Source organism: Ailuropoda melanoleuca, chromosome 1 (assembly GCF_002007445.2).
Source record: "Ailuropoda melanoleuca isolate Jingjing chromosome 1, ASM200744v2, whole genome shotgun sequence".
Lineage (NCBI taxonomy): Eukaryota > Metazoa > Chordata > Mammalia > Carnivora > Ursidae > Ailuropoda > Ailuropoda melanoleuca.
The window spans coordinates 4,228,010-4,255,993 of NC_048218.1; the positions used below are offsets into that span (position 1 = coordinate 4,228,010).

At 49.8% G+C, this 27,984-nt stretch overlaps 1 protein-coding gene across 1 annotated transcript; it reads right to left on the bottom strand.

Annotated features, from left to right (window-relative positions):
- Positions 1-110: 110 nt before the first annotated feature.
- Positions 111-27,984, bottom strand: MX1 (MX dynamin like GTPase 1). Its single transcript, XM_002925877.4, has 14 exons — positions 27,830-27,984; positions 26,616-26,732; positions 22,039-22,231; positions 20,831-20,968; positions 18,193-18,347; positions 17,381-17,519; positions 16,657-16,855; positions 15,079-15,157; positions 13,616-13,738; positions 13,131-13,272; positions 10,048-10,206; positions 7,450-7,526; positions 5,794-6,039; positions 111-792 (listed from the first exon to the last, which is right to left on the bottom strand). The coding sequence occupies exons 2-14, from the start codon at positions 26,712-26,714 to the stop codon at positions 562-564; spliced, it is 1,980 nt and encodes a 659-aa protein (XP_002925923.1). The 5' UTR covers positions 26,715-26,732; positions 27,830-27,984; the 3' UTR covers positions 111-561.

Below are 27,984 nucleotides of genomic sequence, written 5' to 3' on the forward strand. Positions count from 1 at the left end.
TGCTCAGCCGTGGAGGGCAGTGTGAATGTCCCACCGCTTGCCCCACTGGGGTCCCACCCGCTGTCATTTTCAGGCTTCTCCCCCAGAACATACGGCATCAGAGTCCTAGCTGGTAGAAACGAGTTTATTACAAATCAATGAAACACAGCTTCTAAGAGTGCCCACACACGTGGCACTAATGGCTCCCCAAACATCAGCGGCACAAAAGCACGTTACACAAAGCAGGAACGAAGCCGTCTGCGATGCTGCGCATGCACTGGTACCCGGTAGGAGACAGAGGGGGCTCGGGAGGAATACTCCTGAGGGTGGAAAATCATTTTTCCTAACTGGGAAGGCGGCAGTGGCGGCCCTCCAGTCCAAATCCTGTTGTTCATCCTGACCTCCGTTCTCTCACTAGCTCCCTGACCGCTCGGGGACAAGCACGGATAATGACTGGAAACACTGGCCGCTAACTTCTGGAGGATCTGCGACATGGGTTCGGGGGGGGGGTGGAGGAGGGGAGAGCGTGGGTCCCGCTCCTGCAGATATGCCCTGGAGACGGGGGCCCGCAGGGAGCCAGCCTTAACCGGGGAATTTGGCCAGGCGGCGCCGGGCCTGGGTCAGCCGCGCCAGCCGCTCCTTCAGGAACTTCCTCTTGTCGCTGGTGTCGCTGCGTTCCTTGAGGAGCCAGTTGTAGGTGTCCTTGTCCTGGAGCAGCTGCAGCATGCCCTTCTGCAGCTTCTGGCCGAACACTTGCAGGATGAAGTACTGGATGATTAGGGGGATGTGGCTGGAGATGCGGTTGGTGGCCTCCTGGCAGGGAAGAAAAGGTCACGGAGGATTGAGGGGCTGACTGCAGCCTGCGAGCGTCAGGAGGGGCCAGGCAGGTGCACGCCCCACCTGGATCTCCAACCCAGCAGCGTCCTGTGGGCTGGAAGCAGCGAGGAACCCCGGTGCAGGGAGCGCCCCAGCCCTGACTCCACCACCCAGCCGGGGACCCCTGACCACTCGCGTTCCTTCTGATCAGAGAGGGTAAAATGGGCTTGAGAAGGATAAATGGACAGACTGCGTACAAAAACTCCATCTTCAACTGATTAGCAACTCTGCTGAAAAGATTCTGACTTTTTTTATCCACACTACGATTGTTTGGCACTAAAGAGGCTGGGCTATCAAAGCCACAGAAGGGCGCCCTCTGCCGTCTCTGCGTGTCCAACGTCAGTTTCAACCCTCCTTCTCCCTCCCCAGGCCCCAGCTGTTACTGGAAGTGTCTTTCCTGAGACAGGCTGATCTCTCAGGAGGCTCATTCAACCCAGTAAGCTCTGCCACGTCTCTGTGCCTCCGTGCCGTCCCCCAGAAAATAGGGAGACTATGAGCACCTGGCCTCATGAGATGGTTAAAAAGATTAAACAAGCTGCAAGAGAGAAGCTGAAAAAGAGGCCAGGTGTGGGATAAGCGCTTGGTGAGGGCCGCCCGAGAGGCAGTGTGGCAGAGCTGGGACACTGTTCCACACTCCAGGATGACAGCTAGCGAGGGACATGGCCTGCCACCACAGGAGATGGAGGGAAGGGGACGAGAAACCAGCAGGGGATCCCACTATGGGCCGTGTTTGCCGGAAACGATCTCTTTGGTAACAAAGAAGAAATTTCTGAGTGCTGACAGCCAGCTGCCCTGGCCCTCTGCCCTGACCCTCCCCGGGGCCCACAGGGCCATCGTGCCACTTGCTGACCTAGGGACACCTGCCCAGTTTCACAATGAGCGTGCCAGGGAGAGGGACGGCCGCAGGGACGTCCACATCCTGACCACGGAACAGCACATGCCCTCACGCTGCAAAGGGGAGTTGGGGATGCAGGAGGAATTAAGATCGTCAGCTGATGTTAAACTAGGGAGGGTATCCTGCATTATCTGGAGGACCCAGTGCAAAGGAGGGAGGCAGCCGGCGGATTCGGAGGGGGTGTGGTCCCGAAGGAGGTCCCCGATGCAGCATCCCTGGCTTTGAAGACGGAGGAGGGGCCGAGCACCGAGGACCACGGGCGGCCTCCAGGAGCTCCAAGAGGCAAGGAGACAGATTCTCACCTGGAACCTCAAGAACGATCATGGTCCCACTGAAACCTTGAGTTTAGCCAGGGAGGATCATACTTAATGGAGAAAAGTAGCATTCTCGTTAAAGTCAGACAAGACGAGGCTGCCTGTTGGCTCCCCTGTTGTTTCCAGTTGCACTGAAAGGACCAGAGGAGGAAGGTTCGGGGGTAAAACTGGAAAGGGAAGGGGCATGTCAAGCCATGGCTATTTGCAGCACGGTGAGTGTTCACTGGGAAAATGCACAAGAATGGGCTGCAGAAACCAGACCTAACAACAAACAAGACAAAACGGGAGAAAAGACTGCTAGCAAGACGTAGGGACAAACTTCCGAAGTGTGCACAGTCTATGCAGAGAGAACACCGAAACACTTCTGAGGCTCCCCCAGAAGGAGATCTTCAAATGGAGAGACCCTTACGCTCCTGGACAGAAAAATCCCACGTCATAAAGACACAACTCTCCCTGGCAGACGGATAAGTGAATATAATCGCATTAAGGATGCCAACAGCTCCCTTTTCTCATCAGGAACGGGATAAGCTGGGGCGCCTGGGTGGCACAGCAGTTAAGCATCTGCCTTCGGCTCAGGGCGTGATCCCGGCGTTATGGGATCTAACCCCACATCAGGCTCCTCCACTAGGAGCCTACTTCTTCCTCTCCCACTCCCCCTGCTTGTGTTCCCTCTCTCGCTGGCTGTCTCTATCTCTGTCAAATAAATAAATAAAATCTTTAAAAAAAAAAAAAAGGAACGGGATAAGCTAATTCTACAATTCACGCTGAAACTGGAACAAACAAGAATGGGCAGAAAATTTCTGCCCAAAGAGAGGTGGGAGCACAAATAGCGCCCTGCCCACATTCACAGCAGCATCACCCGGAGTAGCCCAAGGGACACACAAGTGAAAGGTACACGCACAGACGAGCGGGTAAACAAAATGCGGTCCATCCATACGACGGAACATCACTCTACAAGGAAGGGCGGTCTGGCACATGTGACAGCAAAGATGAACCTCGAAGGGCGCCTGGGTGGCTCAGTCGGTGAAGCGTCTGCCTTTGGCTCAGGTCATGATCCCAGGGTCCTGGGATCGAGTCCCGAGTCAGGCTCCCTGCTCAGTGGGGAATCTACTTCTCCCTCTCCCTCTGCCTGCTGCTCCTCCTGCTTGTGCTCTCTCTCTCTCTCTCTCTCTCTCTGTGCCAAATAAATTAATAAACTCTTAAAAAAAAAATGAACCTTGAGGACATCATGCTAAGTAAAATAAGCCAGACATGAAAAGGCAGAGATTGCACGAGTCTACTTACACAAGCTACCTAGAACACGAAAATCCACAGAATTAGAAGGTAGAGTGGGGGTCTGGGGGTGTCGGGAGGGGATGGGGACTCAGTGTTTCATGGGGACTGGGGCGGGACAGTCCTGGCGGTGGATGGTGGGGACGGCTGCATGACACTGGGAGAGTGCTTAATGCCGCTGACCTGGACACGTAGAGATGGTTAAGGTGGTAAACGTTATGTGACGTGTGTTTTACCGCACTATAGAAGCTAAGAGTGAAGAAATGGGCAGCATTTGGGAGGATACGAGCCGCACTAAACATTTAAGTCTTGTCTAAAAAGCTGCTAATGTAACCATGTCGATACTGACATATAAAAAGCAGAAGAGAATTCAGGATCTAGAAAAAGACCCCAGGACAGAGAGGAGGAGGGTGATGGATCATGGCCGAGTTACGCATCAGTAGGCCCGGGATGGGGACTTCTGTGACGGTTCTAGACAACCACCAGCCATCTAGAGCAAGCCTCGTTCTTCTTCTTCTTTTTTTTTTTTTAAAGATTTTATTTATTTATTTGACAGAGAGAGAGGCAGCGAGAGAGGGAACACAAGCAGGGGGAGTGGCAGAGGGAGAAGCTGACTCCCAGGGGAGCAGGGAGCCCGATGCGGGGCTCGATTCCAGGACCCCGGGATCACACCCTGAGCCAAAGGCAGACGCTTTAACGACTGAGCCCCCCAGGTGCCCCAAGAGCAAGCCTCATTCTTGACATCAAGTAATTCCAAATGGCTCACAGGTTTAAATATAAACATCAAAATAATACAATACTGATGAAAATATTGTAGTCTTTTGTTTATAAATCTCAGAGACAAAGTCCAATGGTGTTAGTGGAGACGTTGTAAGACAAAAAGCACAGAAGCCCCCACAAGAAAACAACTATTAAGTCCAATCCATAAATCCAGAAAGCTCCAGCATGGTCTAAAACCTCCATAAAGGAAGTCACAAGACACATGACAACCTCCGGAGTGTCTGCACCACGAATCACCAGGATCTGAGACCCCGCCCTACAGAGAATTTCCGCTGGAGGGACAGTTTCCCGAACAGGAAACAGAAATAACTCTTACGCTGTGAAACCATGTCCCACCTCATTGTAATAGAGAAAACACAACAAGAGGTCATGCTCCACCCGTCGTAACCTCAAAAAGCCAGCAATTCAGTGGAGACCAAACTGCCAAGTGTGGGAGGAAACAGGCCATCTGTGGGGACAATTTACCAATGTAATTGAGCATACCCTCTCCCAGGTGTGATACTTTCGTAGATCAGCGTGGCCCAGCTAAAGTGCTCAGTGATTCAATCAAACACTAACTTGGGTATTGCTGTGGAGGTATTTTGTAGATGTGGTTAACATCTCCAGTCAGCTGACTCTGAGTAAGGGAGATTATCTAAGATCATGAGGGTGGGCCTCATCCAATCAGTTGAAGGCTTTAAGTGCCAAAGAGAGATTTTCCTGAGGCAGAAGCAAGGTTTCCCTTGGAGGATGTCACGAAACCAGAGAAGGACCTCTTCTGGGGAGAAGGGCTGGCTCAGGACGGGGGGTGGGTGAGGACCCCTTTCAGCATCAACTCCTCCTCCTCTCGGGATTCTAAGTGTGTGTGCATTACCTCTTCTCCACGCCTCTGTGAGGCACATGGCCAGACCGGTGGTAGGCCTGACTGTGGGAGAAGCCAAGGTGCACACGCGCCTCCTGACTCACCCTTCACAGGCCTGACTCACGTGGGCACATGTCTCAGTGTCTGTGGGCAATGGAGTCTGACCCTCGGTGTAGGGGCTGCCCCCTCAAGCGTGGTCTCTGTCCAGTCATGCAGGCATCCCTTGGGAGCCCGTTAGAGATGCAGAATCCTGGCCCCACCTCAGACCTGCAATCCACATCTGCATTACAGCCAGATCCCAGGAGAGCTGTGTGCATGGTCGAGTTAGAGAAGCCTTCAAGCATCCAAAGAGTGACCTGATGGGGATATCTGGTAAACCAAGAAATGACTATTTGCTTTGCCTGCCCAGATTCTGACCTATCTCGATGGCTCTGAGGTGTGCATCCTTCCCCAGCATGAATGAGGCTGCTTTTCAGACCATTTGAAACGGACAGTAGCCATCGAAGCATGTGTCTCTGTGAGTGGCTTCTACTGGGCGCGTGGCCGTCGCGTCCCGACGCTGAGCTAAGGGCCCCACCCCCACACTCATCTCACTGAAGAGTCACAAGAACTGTGAGGAGATCCCGCTTTATAGAGAAGAAAGCGGAGGCTCAGAAAGGTCAAGTAACTTGTCCAGGGCCACACAGCCTGTCTACACCAGAAGTGAGTGGCTGTGAGCCACAGCCCCTGCTCGCCTCTCTGAGGCTCACAGAGAGGCCTGGGGGTCACCACACAGAGACCGGGAGGCCAAAGGACACGAAATGAAAACCCCCTTTTGGAGACGGCTGCAGACTCACCTGACGGTAAGCCAGCAAATGCTCGAAGATTTCAGACAAGGAGACGTTTACTGAAGAAACTTCTTCGGCGATCATGCTGTTTTTTTTCTTGTTCTTCTCCTGGTCCGACTCCTTCTCCCGGACCCTTTGCAGCGCGTGCTGGTACACCTGGTCCTGGCAGTAAACGATCTGCTCCATTTGGAAGTGAAGGCGGATGGACTTCTCAGCTTCTTTTTCTAGTTCAAATTTAATGTCTTCAATTTTGGACTACGGCAACACAGAAGCACAGCAAAGCTCCCTCAGAAACCAATCACGGGCTCGAGGAAGGAGGTCCTCCGCGGGGCCCGCGGCTAACCGGCTCCCCTGAGCCAAGACAGCACCCTGCCGTGGGACACTGTTCTGCACCCCACGCCGGCTTGTCTGGGATGGGGCTCCCACCCTGGCCGGGGCTCGGAACCTCCTGGAAGCCCCCCCCCCCCCGCGCCTGGGAACCCGTGCAGGCTCTGCATGCGGCCCCATGTCTCAGCTTCTCTCGCTCTCTCCGGGGGGCTTTCCCATCTCATCAGGAGCATACGCCCCACCAGAGAGCTCATGGGGGTGAAAGTGGAGTCAAACTTAAATTCCTTCCATTCTGTACGCTTCACGTTCCTACAGTTTGGAGAAACCAGCTGCCACCAGGCTGGGGAGTAGATCTCTCACAGAAAATATCTGGGCTCCCCAGAGCTCACACTCGGGGCCACCGAGGGTGATGCAAGTGCTAGGTGCACCCCAAACGTTTTCTTCTGTGCTCATTCCAGAGCCCCAGGCAGCGTACGTAGCCCACCCCCAGCCCCCCAGCCTGTGCAAGGCCAAGCCAGTCTTCCCAGCGGTGCTGGGTGCTAGGGGAGCAATGCGTGTGTCCCCCCAAATTCATATGTTGAAAGCTTAATGCCCGGTGTGATGACATTGGGGTGGAGCCGGCCTTTAGGGGGTCAGGCCATGACAGTGAAGCCCTTACCGATGGGGTCAATGCCCTTGTAAGAAGAGACACCCGAGTGCTTTCTTTCTCCTTGACTCTCTCCCTCTCTCCCTCCCTCTCTCTGTCTCTCTCTGTCTCGTGAGGATACAAAGAGAAAGCAGCCACCACAAGCCAGGAATTGGGCCCTCATCAGACACGGGATCTGAACACCTCGATCTGGGACCTCCAGCCTCCAGACCAGGAGCATTAAATGACTACCATGAAAGCTGGCCGGGCCACGCTCTGTACCAGGGACCTGAGCTGAGCCTCAGGGGAGCCCCTGTTTCTAGAGCAGACAAGGCTCTCAACTGCGTGAAGTGGGAGTCTTACTTCCTCCTGACTCTTCACTCTTGGAAGATGCCATTTGCCCATCTGGCTTCCTCAATGAATTTCCAGGTTAGGGCCATTTTCCTCAGAGGTGACAATGTTCCATATGAAATACGGGTCTCCTTCGTTCTCGTGGTTTTGAGGATTTTATTTCTATATTCCGTCTCACTCACTCAGTCTGCCTTACTGCTTCTAACCAGACATCACTGGCGACACCATTAGTAAAGTTAATTAATGAGCTCGACTATTTGCTTCCCCAAATACCCAGGAAAGTCGAGATAGTCTTAATCCAAGAAATTTGTTTTTCAGCATCAGGCTGACATTTTTTTTAAATAACATGTCGTCAGTTTTACCTTGGTAGTTCTGTAGAGGTTGAAAAATTCATCAAAATTTGCTTTCGAAATATCTGTGAAGGCAACTTGGACCATATCTGAGGAAAAAACAAGATTCATTCATAATCGTAGGTTGCAAAAAAAAAAAAAAAAAAAGAGGATGAAATGTCCAGAAATGAAGTTTCCTCCCCTCCCTCCAGCCCCTTCTTCCCACTCAGGGACAGAGGTGTGCCTTTTTTGCTGGAAAGCTTTCTGGAAGAATTTTAAAGTCTAATCATCTCCTGGCATATTTCTTTGACTTTTAAAATTTTCATCCTGGGGCGCCTGGGCGGCAGTCGGTTCAGCCTCTGAATCTCGAATTTGGCTCAGGTCATGATCTCAGGGTTGTGAGATCGAGCCCGGGGTCGGGGCTCCGCGCTCAGCAGGGAGTCTGCTTGAGATTCTCTCTCCCTCTGCCGCTCCCGCTCCCGCCCGTGCTCTCTCTCTCTCTCTCAAGTAAATAAAATCTTTAAAAATTTTTTTTTCATCCTAAGCAGAAATAGTTGCAAAGAATGTAATCTCTGGTAGGTTATAAATACATTAATATTTTATAGTAAGACACTCACAGCACGCTCAAATATATCAATGGGCCCTAAATGTCCATGTTATCCATTTGAAAACAAAATATGAACATGTTCTTATTCAATCAGAAAATTTACATTATTTCTTTTTATTTTTGAAACTCCTCATATTTCTATTTGACTTCCTCACAGAATCGTATCCTAACATGATGTGAAGCATCTTAATGCTTGAAATTTCTTTTCTTAAGTAGGCTCCACACCCAGCGTGGGCTCAACATTGGACTCGAACTCATGACCCTGAGATCAAGATCTGAGCCAGGACCAAGAGTTGGACACTCAACCGACGAAGCCACCCAGGTGCCCTGAAAATCTTTTATTGACTCCATATCACATCTCTCTGAAACAGAAGCAGGTAAATATATATATACATGGGTTTTAAAGTTTTTTCTATGACTATAAGGCTCTAAGCACTACAAATTTTCTTTGGGAGTAAAGAGTACAAAACGGATCACCACGACACAATGATCAATTTTGATACAGAATTATTAAGACTAACGGTAAAACTGTATTCGAATAAAGATGTATTAGAAATACGTCTCTTAAGGTGCTGTCCTGGGACTGTCCCCAACCTCTACGGGTTCATGGGTCCATGAAGGATTACTTCTTGCTGAAATGAGACAGTTGAGGCGGGAGTGACAATATGGTGTCAGCCATGGTGGGGACAAAGAAAGGAGATTCCGTGAGCGTCCTGGAAACCAGAGGGCATGGCAGTTACAGGAGAAGGGAGCAGAGGGCTGCGTCTCTCCTCCGAGGCTGCTGACCCCCTCCCACCTGCCATGACACAGTCAGGCCACCTAGATTCACACGGAGCTCCAGAACGCTCAGCGTGCTCGCACAGTGAAGTTATTTAGCTGTTGACCTCCATCCTTACAGGTTTCAGATAAATGGAGTATTTTGGTCTGTCAAGGAATCACGGCTGTGGAGCCACCTGGAGGTGTGGATGGTAAGAAATAGGTATCTCGTCCGTGCTCCTAGTTCCTGACACGGAGCTCCTAAATCCCTCAGAATCTCCTGGGTGACAGCAGCATCTCTTGTCCTAACGAGGGGATCCTTGGTGGGCCCTGGACAGCTTCAGGATGGGGGCCGGTCACCAGTAAGATCAAGCCTGGACGAGAAGCCTGGAACTTTCAGCCTCACCTCCAACGCACTGTCTCACCTTGCCACCTCTGGGGAGGAGAGAGGGGCTGGAGACGGAGCTCATAATTGGTTATGCCTTCGTGATAACTGATTTTTTTTTTAAAGATTGTATTTATTTATTCGACAGAGATAGAGATAGCCAGCGAGAGGGGGAACACAAGTAGGGGGAGTGGGAGAGGAAGAAGCAGGCTCATAGCAGAGGAGCCTGATGTGGGGCTCGATCCCACAACGCCGGGATCACGCCCTGAGCCGAAGGCAGACGCTTAACCGCTGTGCCACCCAGGCGCCCCCGTGATAACTGATTATGCCTCCTTTAAATCCCCTAAATGACAGGATTCGGAGAGCTTCCAGGTTGGTGAACACACCCACATGCCAAGACGATGGAGCCCCCTCCCCCCAAACTCCACAGGACAAAAGTGCCTGCCCTCGGGACCCTCCCAGACCTCCCCTATGTCTCTCTTTCATTCACATCCTTTAGAATAAACTGGCAAAGGTAAGTACATCCTTCAAAATATACCAGTAGAGATAAGTAAAGTGTGTTCCTGAGTTCTGTGAGCTGTTCTAGCAAATTACAGACCCTAAGGAGGGGGCTGTGGCAACTCCAATTTCTGGCCTGTCCATCTGAAGCATGGTCTAAAGTGGGGGGCAGTCGTGGGGGGGTCGAACCCTTAAGCTGGACGGTGGGTGCTAACTCAGTGTCAGAACTTAATCGAAATGTTGGACACCCAGTTGGTGTCCAGAGAATCAGAGAATTAACTGGGTTCTTGGATGGTGGCAAACCCCCCAGGAGGAGAGCTGTGGAGTTCAGCACTGGTTTGGGCTCAAGCCTTTCCCTGGCCTAAAAGCAAAATCACGAACTCACCAGTGACCGTGTGCAGCATGTCGACAGCGGGCTCCTCCAGCTCTCTGATTTGCTGTTTTACGATAATCTCGAACGTCTTGTAATTGACAAACCCTGGCAGCTCTCTGCCACGATACCGATTTTCAAATTTCTCGATTTGTTTATATATAGCTTTGTAACCTAGAAAAGGAGAGTTCTGAGTTATTTTACAAAAATAACCTTGTGGATCTTTTTAAACACAATACCATCCTGGACTTTCTGAAAACACAGAGAGGCAAGGAAAAAAAAATCAAACCTGATTTGCCAATTGAAAAGAAATCCAGGGACTGCAATAAAAAAACAGATCTCAGGACCATTTTCCGTAAGTCCTCTCCAAATGGTTAGTGTGCAGCCAGGGTGTGGGGCCAGACGGCCGTGAACTGCACAAGCCAGGAGGAAGGAAGGGGAGGCAGGAATTTCTTCTTGGGGAAGAAAGTCTATAGATGCTTACCAAAGAAATTGTATCACCACCCAGAATCAGTGTCACATCATGTATCCACGTATCCACGAACAATAGCAGGAATAGGATACGTTCATAAATCAGACAAGGTAACAGAGTCACCAGGTATGTAAGATCACTGCTCGCTACATGAAACACTTTGTTTTTTCTTTATACTTTCAGAGTTCTTTTTATTCTCAACAAACCGGACTGTGGAGGGTGCCCCTGCTGGGGGAAGTTCAAAGGGCTCTTTTTGAAGAACTAACCAGGAATCGTGGTCTGGGTGTCCTCTTTTGGTCAGGAGACCTTTTCTCATAGGCATTTTTTTTTTTAAAAATCGAGATATAATTCACACACGGTTACACTCACCCTAGTAAAGCGTAAGTTCAGTGATTTTTAGTATAGTAACAACATTGTGCAACCATCCCCCAGTATGAACAACACTGTGCAGCCAGCTAATTCTCAAACCCTTCTATCAGCCCAAGGAACCCTGTGCCCATGAGCACGCACTCTCCATTCCCCGCCCCCGTGGCCCCTGGAAAGCACTCGTCTACTTTCTGTCTCTAGGGATTTGCCCATTCTGGACATTTCGTATCAAGGGAATCACAACTCCTGCCGCTGTTTGTGTCCCACTTCCTTCACTCAGCATGATGACTTCAAGGTTCATGGACATGCGGGCATGCTCAGTGCTCACGCCTTCCCAAGGCTGAATCATCGTCCACTGCCTGCTGTTAAAGGCTGAGTTGCAGCTCCCCGCAATTGATACGTTTGAAGTCCTAATCCCTAGCACCCCAGAAACGTGCTTGCATTTGGAGGTATGACCTTTACAGAGGTGATCAGATCCAACCTGACTGGTGTCCTTATAGGAAGAAAGCAGGACACAGACCCACACAGGAAAGTCCACGGGAAGACACAGGGAGAAGGTGGCGTCCACAAGCCAAGGAGAGTGGCATTGGGAGAATCCAAACCTGCTGGCACCTTGATCTCGGACTTCCAGCCTCCAAAGTTGTAGGAAAATAGGTTTGTGGTTTAAGGCCCCCGGTCCTTGTGATGAGAACCCTAGCTGACCAGTAATGGGTACGTGAGCACATGCTGGCCGCCCCAGGGGTGTGAGCTGGGCTCTCCCGTGGATTTGGTTTCGTTCCCCGATGGCTACTGATGGGGGACATCTATTCCTGCGCCCGTGAGCCATTTGTGTGTCTTCATTTAGAGAAATTCGAATCCTTTGTCCATCTTTGATTTGGATTTGTCTTTTTGTTGTTGAATCCTACGAGTTCTTTGTATAGTCTGGGTTCTGGGCCCTCCTCCGATGAGTGATTTGCAAATATTTTCTCCTGTTCTGTGGCGGGCGGTGCCCTTGGACACACATGGGTTTTTAACCTCGATGAAGCCCACGTCATCTGTTATTCCGTTGGCCGTGCGTGCTGTAGGTCCTGCCTAAAAACCGCCGCCTGATCCAAGGTCGTGGAGATTCGAATCTACATTTTCTTCTAAGAGTTTTATAGTCCTTAGGGCTCGCATTTTGGTTTCTGATCCATTTTGAGTTTGTCTTTGTGTAAGGGGTGATTAGGGGTCCAAATTCATTTTCTTGCATGTGGGTGCCCAGTGGTTTGCAACTGATCATTTGTTGGGAGGAATTTGGCATCTTAAAAAAAGGAGCCATTTTCTCAGGGGCTGTGTGCTGTCACAGGCTTGCTGAGCAATGCATGAGGGGGTTGCCGGAGGTCAGGCCTGTTGTCCTCCCTGAAAGGGACAGTGGTCCTTCCCTGATGGGAGAACACACCACACAGCAAGTGTTCAACAATTGGCTGTGGGTTTAGCTCCAGCAGGCAGCACGCGAGCTGTGTGCACGGGGCAAAGGACCGCCCCATTTTTCCAACAAGGAACGCTGTTATTTATCTCGTCCTGCCCTCCATGCCTCAGCCAAGGGACAAACAGGACTGGGAGATGTGGCCTTTGAATTATGTAAAAAATGGCATGACTTATCCTCCTACGTTCATGACTCAAAGCCAAGGACAGTGGTCCATGGAACGTCGGGTCAGCTGAAAGAAGTTATGGAACCCACCAAGCTGCCTGAAAAAATGCGAAGTTCCTTAAAATGTCCCTCAGCCACTGCAGCTTTATCACTGGTCGGTACAGGATGTACATTAAGCTTCCTGAAATACTAAAAAATAAACCTCAGGTCACACTTCCTACCTTTCTCAGACTCTTGAGAATCTGGCACTGCAAGGTGGTTCCTAGCTGTGTTTCATTTCCTTTGCGTCGCTGCCACAGCTATAAAATCGTTGAGATACACCACACAGGCTTCAAGGCCGTGGCCACCTGACCAAGACCCAGGCAGCCTCATCCCCAGGCCACAGAGAGCACGTGGCAGGTGCCGTGTTGACCCGCTACTGTGGAGGGACGCCTGGGTGGCCCGGGCCGATCCCCAGCGTGTCCTCTCCAGGTGTCCTCTGAAATCTGCAACTGACACCTGCTGGCCCGAGTTCAGCGATGTGGGCCAGAGCACGCGTGGCTTCCATATTCCACACCACTGCGCTGGCATCGTGACCAGCTGCACCCCTGCTCCCCGGCGGCCCCCCACTCCTGCCCGCTCACCAGGTCGATGGTGGCACCTCGGACTCACCTTTTTGGAACCTCTTCTCAATCACAGCACTCCATTTGTGGAACTCGGTTCGGATTTTGGTAAACAGCCGACTCTCGTCCTCTCCCACAGATTCCTCCCCTTCGATTAAGGAGTTGACGTCATGGTTAAAGGCATTAATTTTCTGTCAAGAAGGAGAACATAAGTATAAGTGGAGACATGCCAAACACAAGTGAGGATGTTTGGAGGTCGCAGGGAGGCTGAGGGCGGGCGAGTCACTCCTTGTCACTGTGCAGGGATGACAGACCCCTGCACCTGCCCCAACTGCCTCGGGGTCGCGGGCAGCATGTGTGACACCTGTCAGTCCCTACCCACCATCCCCCCGCCCCAGCCCCTCTTTGATGCTGAGCGGCCAGACTGCGCCTGGGTCAGCTTCTGGGGAGCAAGAAGAAGGTGCACGAGGCACAAGATCTCTTTTTGGACAAAGACGTGTGATTCCCTGACTTGATGTGATGGGCAATACTCACGTCTATCAGAAAAAACATTTTTTCGTGCTCGTCTTCAGGCACATCTGAGCCGTACTTCTGTAACTCCTCCGTTATCTTCTCATGGTTTTCCTTTATCTGATTTTCTAACAGGGGCAGAGTTTTCTAAGGACAGGAGAAAATGCGCAGATGTGAGTACAGACAGGGAAGGAGAAGGAGCTGCCAGGTGTCCTTCTGTAAGGTGTGCCTGACTGCCTGGCTTCCTCTCGAGAGAAGATGGAGGGGGGCATGTTAGCAGGTGCCAGTGCCCCCCAGCCCTCCCCGCATCCCCGCTCCCCAGGGGACAGCCTCGGGGACACCCTGAGGTGACCACTGAGTGGGCTGCCTGCCCCCATCAGAGCAGTGCCGGAACGATTCTTTCTGTGATCACATTACAACCACTCTGCAAGCAGATTAGAATGAGCCACTCGTCTAGTGGGCTTTGAAAAAGTGGCAGTGGGAACAATCTGAGAGTCAACCACTGACTTGGCTGGGGCAAAGAATAAATCTGGGCGGGCTTGCTCGAGGCAGGGAATCTAATGAGCCAGCACCTTCTTTCTATATAAAGCTCGGTCCGCAAAGAGCCACGCTCTATGTGAGTAAGCTAGGAACAACCCTGCCCTTCCTCCCCATTCCTGGGGACTGCATGGGACGCCTGAACCTGGAGCTGAGTGGAAAAACATAAAATCTCGACAGAGAGTCTGTAACCACAAGTCAGCCCTTAAGCAGGTCTCCTGCCCGAATTTGCACACCCTGAGGGGTTCCCCCAAAACCTCAAGCTGAGAATCTAAAGTGGTTTCGGCAGGACGCCCTTCCGAGGGGCTGGCAGAAGCAAAACCTGCCTCTCCCTGGAGAGACTGATTTTTGAATCTGGGCTTCCATGAATACCCACAGAACCAGTTCCAAAACAGACAGGCCCCAAGTCAAAACCCTAACCCAGGTCATTGTAGGGGATGGCCAGCGGAACCCAGCGCACCAAGGGATCGGACACTGGAATTATCAAGCACAAAATACAACAGAGATGTGTCCAAAGAAATCTTTTTTAGGGATCACAGATGGGAAACCGTAAGAGATTCTGTCTAGACAAATTTGGAAAAGAACCACAGAGAGATCCAAAACATGAAAATACATGATCATTACAATTACCAACACCGTATGACAGCGGCTCATAAGGAGAAAGGAAAAGTTGGTGCAGTGCCTGTAAGATTTTAATTTTTAATTAGGTCAAGTGGATATCGTCGATAGGCTCCCACCCAACGTGTGGTCCTCTGACGAGCAGCGTCCACACCATCTGGGAACTTGCTGGAAATGGGGGATTCCAAGCAGCCCTCGAGACCCACGGAACTGGAGCCTGCACCTTCATGCAATCCCCAGGAGATCCGTTAGTGGGTCAGTCAGCCCACATGGTGGAGCTTTGGGTTTGGGGGCGTTCTATTTAGAAAACGGACAGCTCTGCACATGCTTACACAGATGTGCGAGATGAGTTCAGAGGTCAGCTTGTCCGCCAGGCAGGGGACTGTGGCCCTTCCTTCCTCCAGGAGAACCCTGCAGACAGAGAGGAGAAGACAACGCATATGTCCACCTCGGTGCGGCCAGAAAATGCAAGTCAGCTTCTGCGGCGGGAAGTCAAGTGACTTCCAGTTGGATGGGATGTCATGTCACTGGTACACAACAGATGTTTAGAACAGGCTCGCACGGAGTAATGACTGAATTGTCGCTATTTCGGATACTTTGAAAACGGTTCAGAGTTGTATAGAAGTGTTGAATCACTACATCGTACACCTCAAACTAATTAACGTTATATGTTAACTAACTGGAATTTCAGTTAAAAGCTTAATTTAAAAAATGGTGTAGGGGCGCCTGGGTGGCTCCATCGTTTGAGCATACGACTCTTGCTGTCAGCTCAGGTCTTGACCTCAGGGCTGTGAGTTCAAGCCCCATGTTGGGCTCCATGCTGGCCGTGGAGCCTACTTAAAAAAAAAAAAATGGTACAGGTGATCCCTTCCAGCTGATACATTAAGTGTATCTCACGATACCCGACTATAAAACTGGTCCTAATAAAAACACACGTGGTCAACCTACAAATGTGTTTTCATAAAACACACCCCCTTCTGTGTGTAATACACATGCAAGTCTACGCGATACATGGCGGTACAGGGCTTCACAAAAATACACCGATGTCGGGGGCACCCCTTCCCCAAGACGGGAACTTAAACCACGAGCTGCTTGGAGGAAGGAAGGCCTATTCTCGCTCTACCCCAATCTGTGTTCGCCGAGTTACGACACGATTCTTTATATTTTAGAGGACTTTCTTGGATAAGGGGCAGCAGGAACCACGGGTTTACATGGCTATTTGTAAGAGTACACTCGTAGCTAAGCGCCAGTCTCCACATCTGTCAATTTTTTAAGTTGTGGTAAACTGTACATAAAATCGACAATGTCCCCCAGTGCTGCTGATTGATAATCAAACTGATGGGGCCCATGAGTTGAAAGGCCACATGTATCATACATCAAATATATGGATCTGGGTCAATTTCTGGGCTTTCTGATGTTTTTCTTCCATTCTGAGGTATTTATGTTTTTATTCTGGTAGCAGTACCACACCAGAGAAATGACTGTAGCAAATTCCCTCCTTATCTGATCTTTTAAAGGTAGTTTTTTTTTTTTTTTAAGATTTTATTTATTTATGTGACAGAGAGACAGCCAGCGAGAGAGGGAACACAAGCAGGGGGAGTGGGAGAGGAAGAAGCAGGCTCCTAGCCGAGGAGCCTGATGTGGGACTCGATCCCGGAACGCCGGGATCACGCCCTGAGCCGAAGGCAGACGCTTAACGACTGCGCCACCCAGGCGCCCCTAAAGGTAGTTTTTGCTATACTTTGTCAATTCCTCTTCTAGTCTTCAGGCAAACCCCACGGTCATTGTCAAGGTGCAAACACACGCACACATACACTCCGAACGTCTGCTTTTGGACAGCAACCCTTTTCCCCAGGAAAAACCAAGGCCCCAGGTTTCGGTCCACCCTTGCGAAAACGCGGCCAGGGTACCTGAAATGTGGGTGGTCCTCAAAGAAGACTCTCTCTTTCTGCAGAGCCTCGGCCAGGGTCACCTGGTCCTGGATGTCCTGCTGGCCCCGGCACTTGACGATCATGTAGCCCTTCTTCAGGTGACAGACCAGGTTCTGGGCCACGTCCACCACCTTGCTCTCAGTACCTCTGTCCACCAGGTCAGGCTTCGTCAAGATCCCTGCAAGCCAGAGCCTTTGATGAGAGACCGCTGACGGCTCCTTCTCAGCCTGCTAGAGGGCACACAGCAGGCCCCGCAGGACCCCCGTGCGGGCAGAGCCCCTGGCCGGGGACAGAACCACAGCTCGGACTCCACAAAGACTGCATGCTCCTGTGAGCGGCTGTGGGGGTTTGCTGGACCCAGGTCTTGGCCCTCATGCCAGAGACACAGTGACATGTAATGGCCTTTCCATGTCCTTGCTGCCCAGTGGAAGCATTCATGCTCTGTTGTGCTGATTCGCAAACTTCCCCGTGCGGCAGAAGCCCGTTCCCGAGGCAAATCTTAGAATGCATGTTCTCAGGCCCGGCCCTGGAGATTGGTCGAGGGCCTTGCATTGCTAAACACCATCCAGTTCTTTCTGGAGCGGGCGGGGCGTGGCCCACGCTTGGAGAAGCACAGGTCCGGTCAAGACCCCGGCCTCGTTTGCTGAGCCCACCGCAAAGTGCAGGTTACCACCTACGGTTGTTAGGTTCTCCCCCCTCTCACCTATGGTCCTGTCTCCATCGGGGTCCACCTCCTGAGCCATGCTCAGCGCCTCTGTGGTGGCGATGTCCACATTGCAGGGAACCACCACCAAGTTGATGGTCTCCTGCTTAAAGATGTACTTCCTGATAAGTTGCTTGGTCTGCAGGAAAATGAGAGCGTATGAAAGCCGGGACAGGTCCCGACCCCGCCTCGCTGCGGGACCTCAGAGTTCCAGGGGCAGCTCCCCTACAGAAATGCGCCCGGAGCACGAGCCTGGTGGCATTGCCCACGCCGGAGTTACGAGAAACCGAGTTCTCCGTGGCAGGAATGGAGCCCTGGTGGTCAGGGGGTGGAGGGTGGGGGGTGGGAAACCACCCGATCTCAGCTCATGAACTGTCTGCTAAGACTCGGCAGCTGATAGCCACAGGGAAAAGCGAGATGCCAAGGAGTGCTCGACTGTGCCTGAACCTGTAATCCTCTGGGTAACATTCGCCAGGACGAAAATGTCATTATACTTGCTTCTCATACTTCCCCCCCCCACCTAAAACCCCTTCCTAATACACACCGGCCTAGATTTGCCACAAAATGTAACTAATAACCAGAAATGGGTCACCATGCCAATCCCACACACATAAAATCGATTTACAGTTTTGCCTGTTTGCCTCACGCTCCCCAGAACGGCTCCATCTGACTCCCACCAAGTCAGATGGAGGCCACGGAGCCCACCGCGCTCTCCCAACCCCCCTCACACCTCCCGATGTCCACTCTCCCAGCGCAGCCCTGAGTCCGCTGCTGTCTGGGGCACCGCTCCACTGCCCGGACCGAGGCCTTACCTGGCGTCCGATGTCGGCCGGCTGATTGCCCACGGCCACCCTGGTGATGCCAGGGAGGTCAATCAGGGTCAGATCCGGGACATGAGGGGAGCTGACCTCCAGGGTGATTAGCTCATGACTGATCCCCTGTCCTTCCCCGGCAATGGTATCCTGGGCTAAGGAAGGGGGAAATGAGAAAAACTCAATAGAGCTTGGAGTGGAAGCATGTCCCCACAGCAAATCCTCCCTGCGTGAGTCAGGCATTGAGGGCTATCTAGAGCAGACTCCCTTTTCTGGAGCTAAAAGGAACCTCAAAGGAGAACTCAGTATTTTCCTGGCCAGGCCGGAACTGTCTCCAGAGAGAAAACATCTAGTGAAAACATCGCTCAAGATCACCCCCCCTCAACAGCCCAGAGCTGGGCAGACCTGAGTTCTTCCCGCTGTCACACCTACATCTTCCCATTGATGCCATTAGGAAATTAACAACAAAGTAAAATTAAAGCAAATAAAAACACCTGGGAACTCTTGAAACACGATCTGGGAACTCATGGAGGGGAATTTCTCTTGGCGAAGAACTGATGGGCGTTGGTATTCCAATACGGGATTTCATTTTGCTCCTTTCTCCTTAATGATGAACATTTCAAGATATAAATGTATTTTGGGGGCACCCGGGTGGCTCCGTTGGTACGCGTCTGCCTTCGGCTCGGGTCATGATCCTGGGGTCCTGGGATTGAGTCTGAGTCCCAGGTTGGGCTCCCTGCTCAGTGGGGAGTCTGCTTCTCCCTCTGCCCCTCCCCCTGCTCACGCTCTTTCTCTCTCTCTTTCTCTCTCAGATAAATAAATAAAATCTTAAAGATATGAATGTATTTCATCAAATTGTTAGCTAATACCACTGGACTCCTTTCTATACCTAGAATGCCCCTTTGGCCTGTTTTAAAGCAGTCAGGAACTGGGGACGGGAGTGACAACAACAATGGCGTGTATGCCATCATGTGCTACCTGTGCCCCCAAATCCATTTACTGGACATGTGGCCATGAGATTAAGTCCGGCCCATGGGGTAAGTGTGACAAAAGCACAGGCAACCTCCAGAAAGTCTGCTGGAAAGGCAGGAGAAGCCCTGTGCTGGTGTCCGTCTGGCTGGGACGGGGGCTCTCCGACTACAGCAGGCAGCCTTGGGGGTGATGGCCACACACAACGGAGAAACAACGCGGGAGTCTGGTTCCTGACACTGGAACCCCCAAACCAGCTCTGGTCTGCCTGCCTCCAGATGTCTACGCGAGAGACAAATAAAACGGGCAGGTCGCTTAAACCACCCGTGTTAGCAGCCGGCTTCCCCAAATGGCCTCTAGATTCCCTCTATCACTGTATGCACACTCCCCTACAGGGCGACCTTCTCCCCTCCAGACAGTGGCCCCTTGACATTGGGCTCACCCACGTGACCCCCTTTGGCTGACAGGACATCACAGAACGGACCCCAGGAGAGACTGAGAACTTGAGCATGGGCCCCTCCTCCCTTGCTGCCGGGAACCTCCCGCCCCTCGTGTAAAGAGCCCAGCCTGGCCTCCCAGAGGAGGAGGCCCTCCACATGGAGAGAAGGCCTGGTCATTCCAGCTTGGGCTTGGGGAGGTGACCCAGGCCCCCCTAGACTGCCGGCCCCAGCCAAGCCAGCTGGGTGGGAAAGACCTGCCCACTGAGCCATGGAATCACGAGAAACAAACAGATCGAAGCCCTTAGGTTTTGTGATCAGCTATGTAGAAAGGGCCAACTGATACACACCGTGGTTTTGAGTTTTCTGTCCCAGGAGCCAGCCTGACCCCAACAATCACACAGTAACATTCTATCAAACATCCTTCAACTTTGGTCAAACGGTCTATAAATGCGACTCCGTGCCTCTACCTTCAATAAAAGCCAAACTCATTCTTTTCTGCTGCTGAATATGAGGTTATCGCACTTTTGTACCCTCCTCAAATGATTGAACCTCAATTGTGACAAACTAGGAAGAAAGTCAAGTCAACATGGAGAAGGCTATGTATTCACTTCGCTCAGTCCTAGCAAGCCAAGGGGTCACTACGGGTCCTGACCGACGTCAAGTGTTATTTCTCCTTTCAGATGCTACAACTCGGCAGAATGACCCATGTGGTTTGCATTCGCTGGGACCTACCATCCGTCAGCCTAAGCTAGGATTATGCACACACATGCGTTTCACTCGTGGAGGAAAAGGCCCAGGAAAAGTTTCTAAAGAGGGTTTGAGGATAGTTCAGAATGCCTTTTCACCAGGTGAACAGGGAAAGGGCTTCCCCTGCCCCACACCCCATCCTTCCTCCATCGGATCTGTGGAGTGGGAAAGCCCTTGAGCAAGGGACAGATGCTCCTTGTTTAAATTTTAAAATTCACATTACTCTCAGATACTTACTTACAAACTAAGCAATAATTGGCTGAGGTCAGATTTTGTCCCAAGCGCTGGTCTTCAAAGGGGTCAAAGAAGAGAAGCGACAAGGTAGCTGGGTCCTGATGCAGACTCAGGAGGGAGGGTTCCCAGGGGAGCAGCATGGGCCCAGCCAGGGAAGGGGAGACACAGGGACAGACAGACCCCCTCCCACTACACACGGGTGACCAGATGTCCAAGTAGGTGATGACAAGCGAACATGGGGCACTCACCTTTATTGATTTCCACTTCCACCTCCGAAGGGTCTGAAATCTCCATCTCGAAGTCCTGGTAACTGACTTTGCCCCTCCATTCGTCCTCGTTCAGGAGCTTCTTAAGCTTCAGCACCAGAGGACATCTCGTAACAATCCCTGGAGGCCACGTCCACATCAGTCCTATACTCTGCTCTTAAGGGTCCTAGAGGGTGGCCTTCAACTTTTCCATAACCATCTGGGCAGACCACTAAAACTTTCCGGTCTCATTCTCTGAGACGTGGATGCATTATATCCAATGTGGCCTCAGAAACAGGCTTCTTGAGTACGCAGCCCTGGCAATTGTTTGCTCACTAATGCTTGAAAGCCACCCCTCTAGGTTTCTTGCTTCATGTCAGTGTTTGGCCATCCACTCGGGTGGCATGCAATCGTGGGAAACCACCAAACGCAGGCAAATGTCCTCTATTGTCCCCCAGGATACACCGTCCACTACCATCAGGAAGGCACACTGCTCTCACCAGGCCCTCTCACCACACCCCTGCTGTAAACTTCCAGACCCCACCATCCTCTACCTCTGACCTATATTTCAAGGCCCATCTCAGGTCTGTCCCCTTCCCTTGAGCCCTCGTGGAGCCCTTGGCCGTGGCACTCCAACAGCGCCACTAACCACCAGAGCACCAATCTTTACCTCCCACTTGGAGGGTCGCTTCTAGAGAAGGGGCTCAGGAAAGACCCCCACATGCACGTGGTTCGGGGGGTCCCAGTACATTCATTTAGACCTGCCACAAAGTGCAGGTTACATGCAATCCACAAAGATGTGCAACACGAGGGGGCTAGGGACTGAATCATGTCCCCCCTATATTCATGCGTTGAAACCCTAACCCCCAATATGACTGCATTGGCGATGGGGCCTTTCTTTAAAAGGGTAATTAAGGTTAAATAAGGTCCTAAGAGTGGAGTCCAAACCAATACGACTGGGATCCATACAAAAAAAGACAAGAGACCCCAGACGTGTGCATACAGAGTAAAAGTCATGTGAGGACACAATGAGAAGACGGTCACCTGCACGAGGAGAAAGGCCTTGGAAGAAACCAGCCCTGCCAACACCTAGGTCTTGGACTCCCAGCTTCCAGAACTGTGAGAAATAAGATTCTGTTGTTTCAGCCTCCCAGTCTGTGGCATGTTGTTATGGCTGCTTAAGCTGACTAATACAGAGCACAAGTCCTTACCGCTGCCTCTGGGGAGGGCGACTCCCGACAGAGCCTCCAGCACCGAGCTCTTGCCTGAGCTCTGGTCCCCGATGACGGCGATGGCGGGCAGGGCCAGGTCCTGCTCCACGCCCAGCGCCCGCAGGGAGTCAATGAGGTCGATGCAGGGGCGCACCTTCTCCTCGTACTGGCTACACAGGCTGAGCTTGGGCTCCTAAAGAAAGCAGAATCAAAGAATTCTGTCATGATCTGCAGGTCATGTTTCTTCAAAGATGGACAACTTCAGTCAGCCTAATACCATAGGTTCACGGAGCTCACAAAAGAGAATGGGAAAGGAACAGAAAGAAATATTTAAAGAAATAGGGGCGCCTGGGTGGCACAGCGGTTAAGCGTCTGCCTTCAGCTCAGGGCGTGATCCCGGCATTATGGGATCGAGCCCCACATCAGGCTCCTCCGCTATGAGCCTGCTTCTTCCTCTCCCACTCCCCCTGCTTGTGTTCCCTCTCTCGCTGGCTGTCTCTATCTCTGTCGAATAAATAAAAAAAATAAAAAAATCTTTAAAAAAAAAAAAGAAATATTTAAAGAAATAAATATAAAAATTTCCCAAACTTGAACGATGAACCCAAAAACCCAAGAAGCTCAATGAACACAAACGTAAGAAACATAAACTACGTCAAGGCCCATTTTTTTTTAAAGATTTTATTTATTTATTCGACAGAGATAGAGACAGCCAGCGAGAGAGGGAACACAAGCAGGAGGACTGGGAGAGGAAGAAGCAGGCTCCCAGCGGAAGAGCCTGATGTGGGGCTCGATCCCACAACTCTGGGATCGCCCTGAGCCGAAGGCAGATGCTTAACGATTGAGCCACCCAGGTGCCCCGAGGCCCATTTTAATCAAATTGCTCAAAACCAGTGATGGAGAGAAAGTGTTTCAAGCAGCCAGGGTACATGTTACGCATTGAGGAGCAAAGATGAAATTCATAGCAGATTTCTCATCAGAAACAATACAAAGAAGAAGATAGTGGAATAACCTTATATACTAGGGGGAGAAAAATCCATCAACCTAGAATTCTCTACCTAGCTAAAATATCTTTTTAACAAATGAAGGCAAACAAAGACTTTTTCAGACATAAAAAAGTGAACGAATTCATCACCAGCAGATCAGAGCCACAGGGAATATTAAAGAGTCCCTCTGTCAGAAGGAAAATGATACTGAATGGAAATCCAAATCTACACAAAGAAATCTAAGCCAGAAATGGTTACTATACTTTTTTAGAATAATGGACATATCTTTAAAAGACATATGACCAAACAAAAATAATAAGAACAATATGTTTGGGTTTATGATATAAACCAAATAAAAATTCATGACAAAATTTGCACGAAGGAGGGTGCCTCACTCAGTTCTGTCTTCAGCTCAGGTCATGATCCGAGAGCCCTGGGATCGAGCCCTATGTCGGGCTCCCTGCTCAGCGCAGAGTCTGCTTCTCCCTCTCCCTCTGCCCCTCCCCTCACTGCTCATGTGCTCTCTCTGTCTCTCTCAAATAAATAAATAAAAACTTCTAAAAAAGAAAAACAGCATGAAGGCCAGGAGGGGAGAAATGGAAGGATACAGTTTGGAAGCACACAGTTGTGAGGTTCTTGTTTAAACATGAAGTCACATACTACCACTTCAAGGTAGACTTGATTCGTTACAGAGGAATGATATAAACCCTAAAGTAGGCATACTTAAAAAACCAACAAAGGAGATAAATAGAATCATAAAAAAATAATTTGATTACTTCAAAAAAAGGTAGGAACAGAGAAAAGAGGAAATAAAGGACAGATTAGTCAAGCAGAAAACTAGTAGCAAAATGATCTGCTCAGATCATTAGTTATATTAACAATCACAATAAATATAAATGGTCTAAATATGCCTAGAATAGTCAAAGTGATTTTGAAAAAGAAGAACGAAGTTGGAGAGCTAACATTACCTGATTTCAATATTCATTTAAAAAGTTTCAGTAACCAAAACAATGTGATGCTGGTGTAAAAATGGAGAAAGAGATCAACAGAACAGAATATGCATTTCAGAAATAAACTGACATTCTTTATGGCCAACTGATTTTTGACAAAAGCGCAAGGGCAATGCAGTGGAAAGATAAGCTTTTAAACAAATGGTGCTGGGACAACTGGACATACATGTACACACATAAAATAGTTTGTAGCTATATTCCACACCATATAAAAAAATTAACTCACAATGGATCATAAACCTAAATGCAAAACCTACAACCACAGAACTTCAAGAAGAAAACAGGAGAAAAATCTCTGTGGCTGTGGGTTAGGCAATGTTTTCTGAGATATGGCTCCCAAAGCACAATTCCTAAAAGAACCACTGATAAACTAGACTTCATCAAAATTGAAATCATCCAATCTTTCAAAAAGACCATTAAGAGAATAAGAACAAGCCATCATTTGGGAGAAAATGTTTGCAAAACATATATTTGTCAAAGGACTTATGCCCAGAATATATAAAGAACTCTCAACACTTGACAAGAAAACAAACCACCTGATTGAGAAGAAAATATGAGAATGGGCTTTATACTACGCCTAAGTTTTAATAGTTTCTTTATATCATGGTGAGAAGCTATTTATATTTTATTCGACAAGAATCCCATCACTGTTGAGAGCTAATCAAGTTCCTTCCCCTGGCCCCCTTGATGCTAACCTGCTCTTAGTCACTCTCCCTCCTCTCCCTCACCCTTCTGGCTGTCTATACAACCCCACCTGTCCCCCTCATATATTACCCTGACCTCAATCTCTCCCCCTTACAGTGAAAGGCTTGCATAAAGTCCTCCTGGCCATGTTTTCAACAACCACCTGCTGCCATTTTTCTCTATAACAAATTTCAGAAAGATCTGGAGCACACCTCCCCAGGGAGCCCCGGGGTGGTCATTCCAGGAGCCTGGCTACACATTTGTACCTGTTGCCTTCCTCATGGGTTTTTTGTTTTCATTTCTTTATATCGCCCATTCACAGGAGTTTATTAAACATGAATAACAGTGATAGTGCATGAACCAACTACCTGAATTAAGAAAACATAATCCAAAAAAAAAAAAAGAAAAGAAAACACATAATCCTAGTATGCAAGACACTCCATATAACCTCCCGCATCACCTTCCTGCTGTTACCTCTCCCCCCACCGAGGGTCCCTCCATCCTGAGGCTCGTGAGAACCATGTTCTTGTTCCTCTTTACGGTTTTACCACCTACCCATCTTTAAGCAATACATGGCTTCCTGCTGCCTGATTTGGAACTTTATATAAACAGGACCACACCATACATTTCTTCTATGACTTGACTCTTGGTTTCACCACTGATTTTAGATCTCAGTGCCTCAGTTCCCACTCCTCCACAGAATTCTGCCGCATGAGCATTCCACTGTCTACATGTGCGTCCACCATTCCCAGGCACTTGTGTTGATTCTCGGTTTTGCAGTCATAACACCATCATTATGAACATGGCTCTCAGGGGGTACGGGCAAGAGTTTGCATACTGGTTCTCAAACTTGACCACAAACAGGATCGCCTGGAAGGCCTGTTAAAGCACAGATGGTAGGCCCCACCCCTGGAGTTCTAGGTCTTTAGGTCTGGGGGAGGTGGATGTGTGGGGATGACAGATGCATTTCAAACACATTTGCATTTCAAACTTTCCAGACCTTGCAGAGGATGCTGGTCTGCGGACCACACTTTGAGAACCGAGGTCTACACCTAGAAATGGAATTACTGGGTTATAAGTCACACCCATTCTGGAAAAAGGCCAAGCTACAGCCAAACAGGTGGGTGTGGGTGGGGTGGGTTCTAACTGCCCCATATGCTGCTGGTTACAGTCTGGCAAGACATACAGTTATACTAGGGACCTTCTTATCTTTCTATGTCCTTCAATTTCAAATATCATCTGGTGTTGATTTTGAAGATGGGGTCAACTTGAAAGAGGGTGATGATCCACGACTTTAAGACATGTGACAGCAGTCTAGGGGGCTGTCTCTCACAATCACACGAAGCAAATACTATTATCACTCCCACTTGGGAGATGGAAAGCCAGGCTTAGAAACCAGGAAGGAATAGCTATCCTATAAATGAGATCAACGAGCTGCAGACGGACTCCAGAGGCCAAGTGTGGTTCCCACCGAAACTAAGTCTTGATTCTGGGAAAAAAGGCACCCAGGTGAGGGAGTGTCACAGTGACCCCTCGGGGTTGCAGCTAGAGATGGAACCATTCCGTGGGCATGGGACAGCACAGTGGTCCTTGCGCCCGGAGCCCAGGCCAGCTCCTAAGGGAGCCTGTCAGTGTTCAGCGTCTCTCCTGGCTTCCCAGGCTGAAACTGCACCCCATCAATCAGTGTCGGCCAAGGCAAAGCGTTGACACCACACTGGGCGGCCAGATGGGCCCCAGTGGAACAAGTGAGGGATCCCATGGGCAAGCATGGCGGGAGAGCTAAGCAAGCAGCATCTTGGGGGCAGCGGGGGCGGGGGGCAGCATCAGGGTCTGCAGGGGCAGCCCTCCCACAGACTCAGCTCCTGTCCACACAAACAGAGGTTTTCAGGCAGCAACTTACTGTGTCCTGATTTTTCTCTTCCTCATGATCAAGGCCATTTAGTAACAGCTGATTGAATCCAGGATCTGAGTCAGTGATTATTCCTTTAGATTTAACCATTTTCTTTATTGGTGCAACCTAAAATCAAGCACATCAGGATTAACACAATTCAGGGGCAGGGGCACCTTCAGGCCCAGGACCACACCCACGAGACACAGCGGGACACACAAAACTGACAAACAACCAAATGACGGATGGAAACAGACCTGCCTCCCAGCTCAGCCGTCCTCAGGAATGTGCTCCCAGACCCCAAGAGAGTCCTTCCAACTAGGTATTTCCTGTTACAATTTTAGGTTGAACATCTAAAATTTCTTCACCAGAAATTTACATAGTGGCAAAGAATGAAATGACAGATGCGTTTTTTAAGATTCACGTGTAGGGGCGCCTGGGTGGCTCAGTTGGTTAAGCATCTGCCTTCAGCTCGGGTCATGATTTCGGGGTCCCAAGATAGCGTTGGGCTCCCTGCTCAGAAGGGAGCCTGCTTCTCCCTCTCTCTGCCCCCCCCCATGAGGGCTGCATGCAGGCGCTCTCTCTCTCCCTCTCAAATAAATAAATAAAATCTTAAAAAAAATAAAATGAAATAAAACTCACATGCAAAAGTAAAATTATTATATGTGATTCCGACGTAGCTGCGAGATTCTGAATATTGTGGAAATTTGATACTCAAACTTAGAGTTGAAAAAAATACCTGAACTTTAAGTCTTTCACTCTGTTCCCTTTGCTCCTGACTCCATAGTTTTATTCCATTTCCCCCGTCTAAGTGTATCTTAATGTCCTTTACTTTATTCTATTTTTTCCAGTTTTATTGAGAACTAATTGACATCCATCACTGCGTACATCTGAGGCATATAGCACGATGGTTTGATTTATGTACTTGTGTGTTTTGAACCTATCCTGATTACCACAATAGGCTCGGCTAACACCCACCTACTCATATAGATACGATACAGATACCGTATCATTTTGTTTTGAAAGCAGTTAACCAACCACGTAGCATACTTGTCTGTATCCAAAACATACGTACATATATATTTGAAATTCATTTTTAAAAATGTGTGGGGCCACAAGTCTCTAAATATTAAATTTTACACATCTAATAATCTCGGGTAAAAGTAAGTGAAAATTTTTCTATAACTTGAAATAAATGTTATGAAAAATATAAAGCACCTACTTACCTCCAATACACCTTCCTTTTAACTTGACGGTGTAACGTGACTAGTTGGGCAGAAACGCAGAGCTGTTCTCTCACACCTCCTTGAAATCAGGCAAAATTTACAAATTAGACCACAAATGAGGGAATCGATGTGAGCGCTCATCACGGGAAGGTCCC

What these genes read in the sequence shown, in the direction of transcription:
- MX1 (XM_002925877.4), bottom strand. Translation starts at nt 26,714, where the DNA reads ATGGTTAAATCTAAAGGAATAATCACTGACTCAGATCCTGGATTCAAT. An exon ending in CGCCCTCCCCAGAGGCAGCG is followed by an intron (nt 20,969 to 22,038) that starts GTAAGGACTTGT and finishes CGTGGCCTCCAG; the next exon opens with GGATTGTTACGAGATGTCCT. An exon ending in CGATGGAGACAGGACCATAG is followed by an intron (nt 16,856 to 17,380) that starts GTGAGAGGGGGG and finishes TCTGGCTTGCAG; the next exon opens with GGATCTTGACGAAGCCTGAC.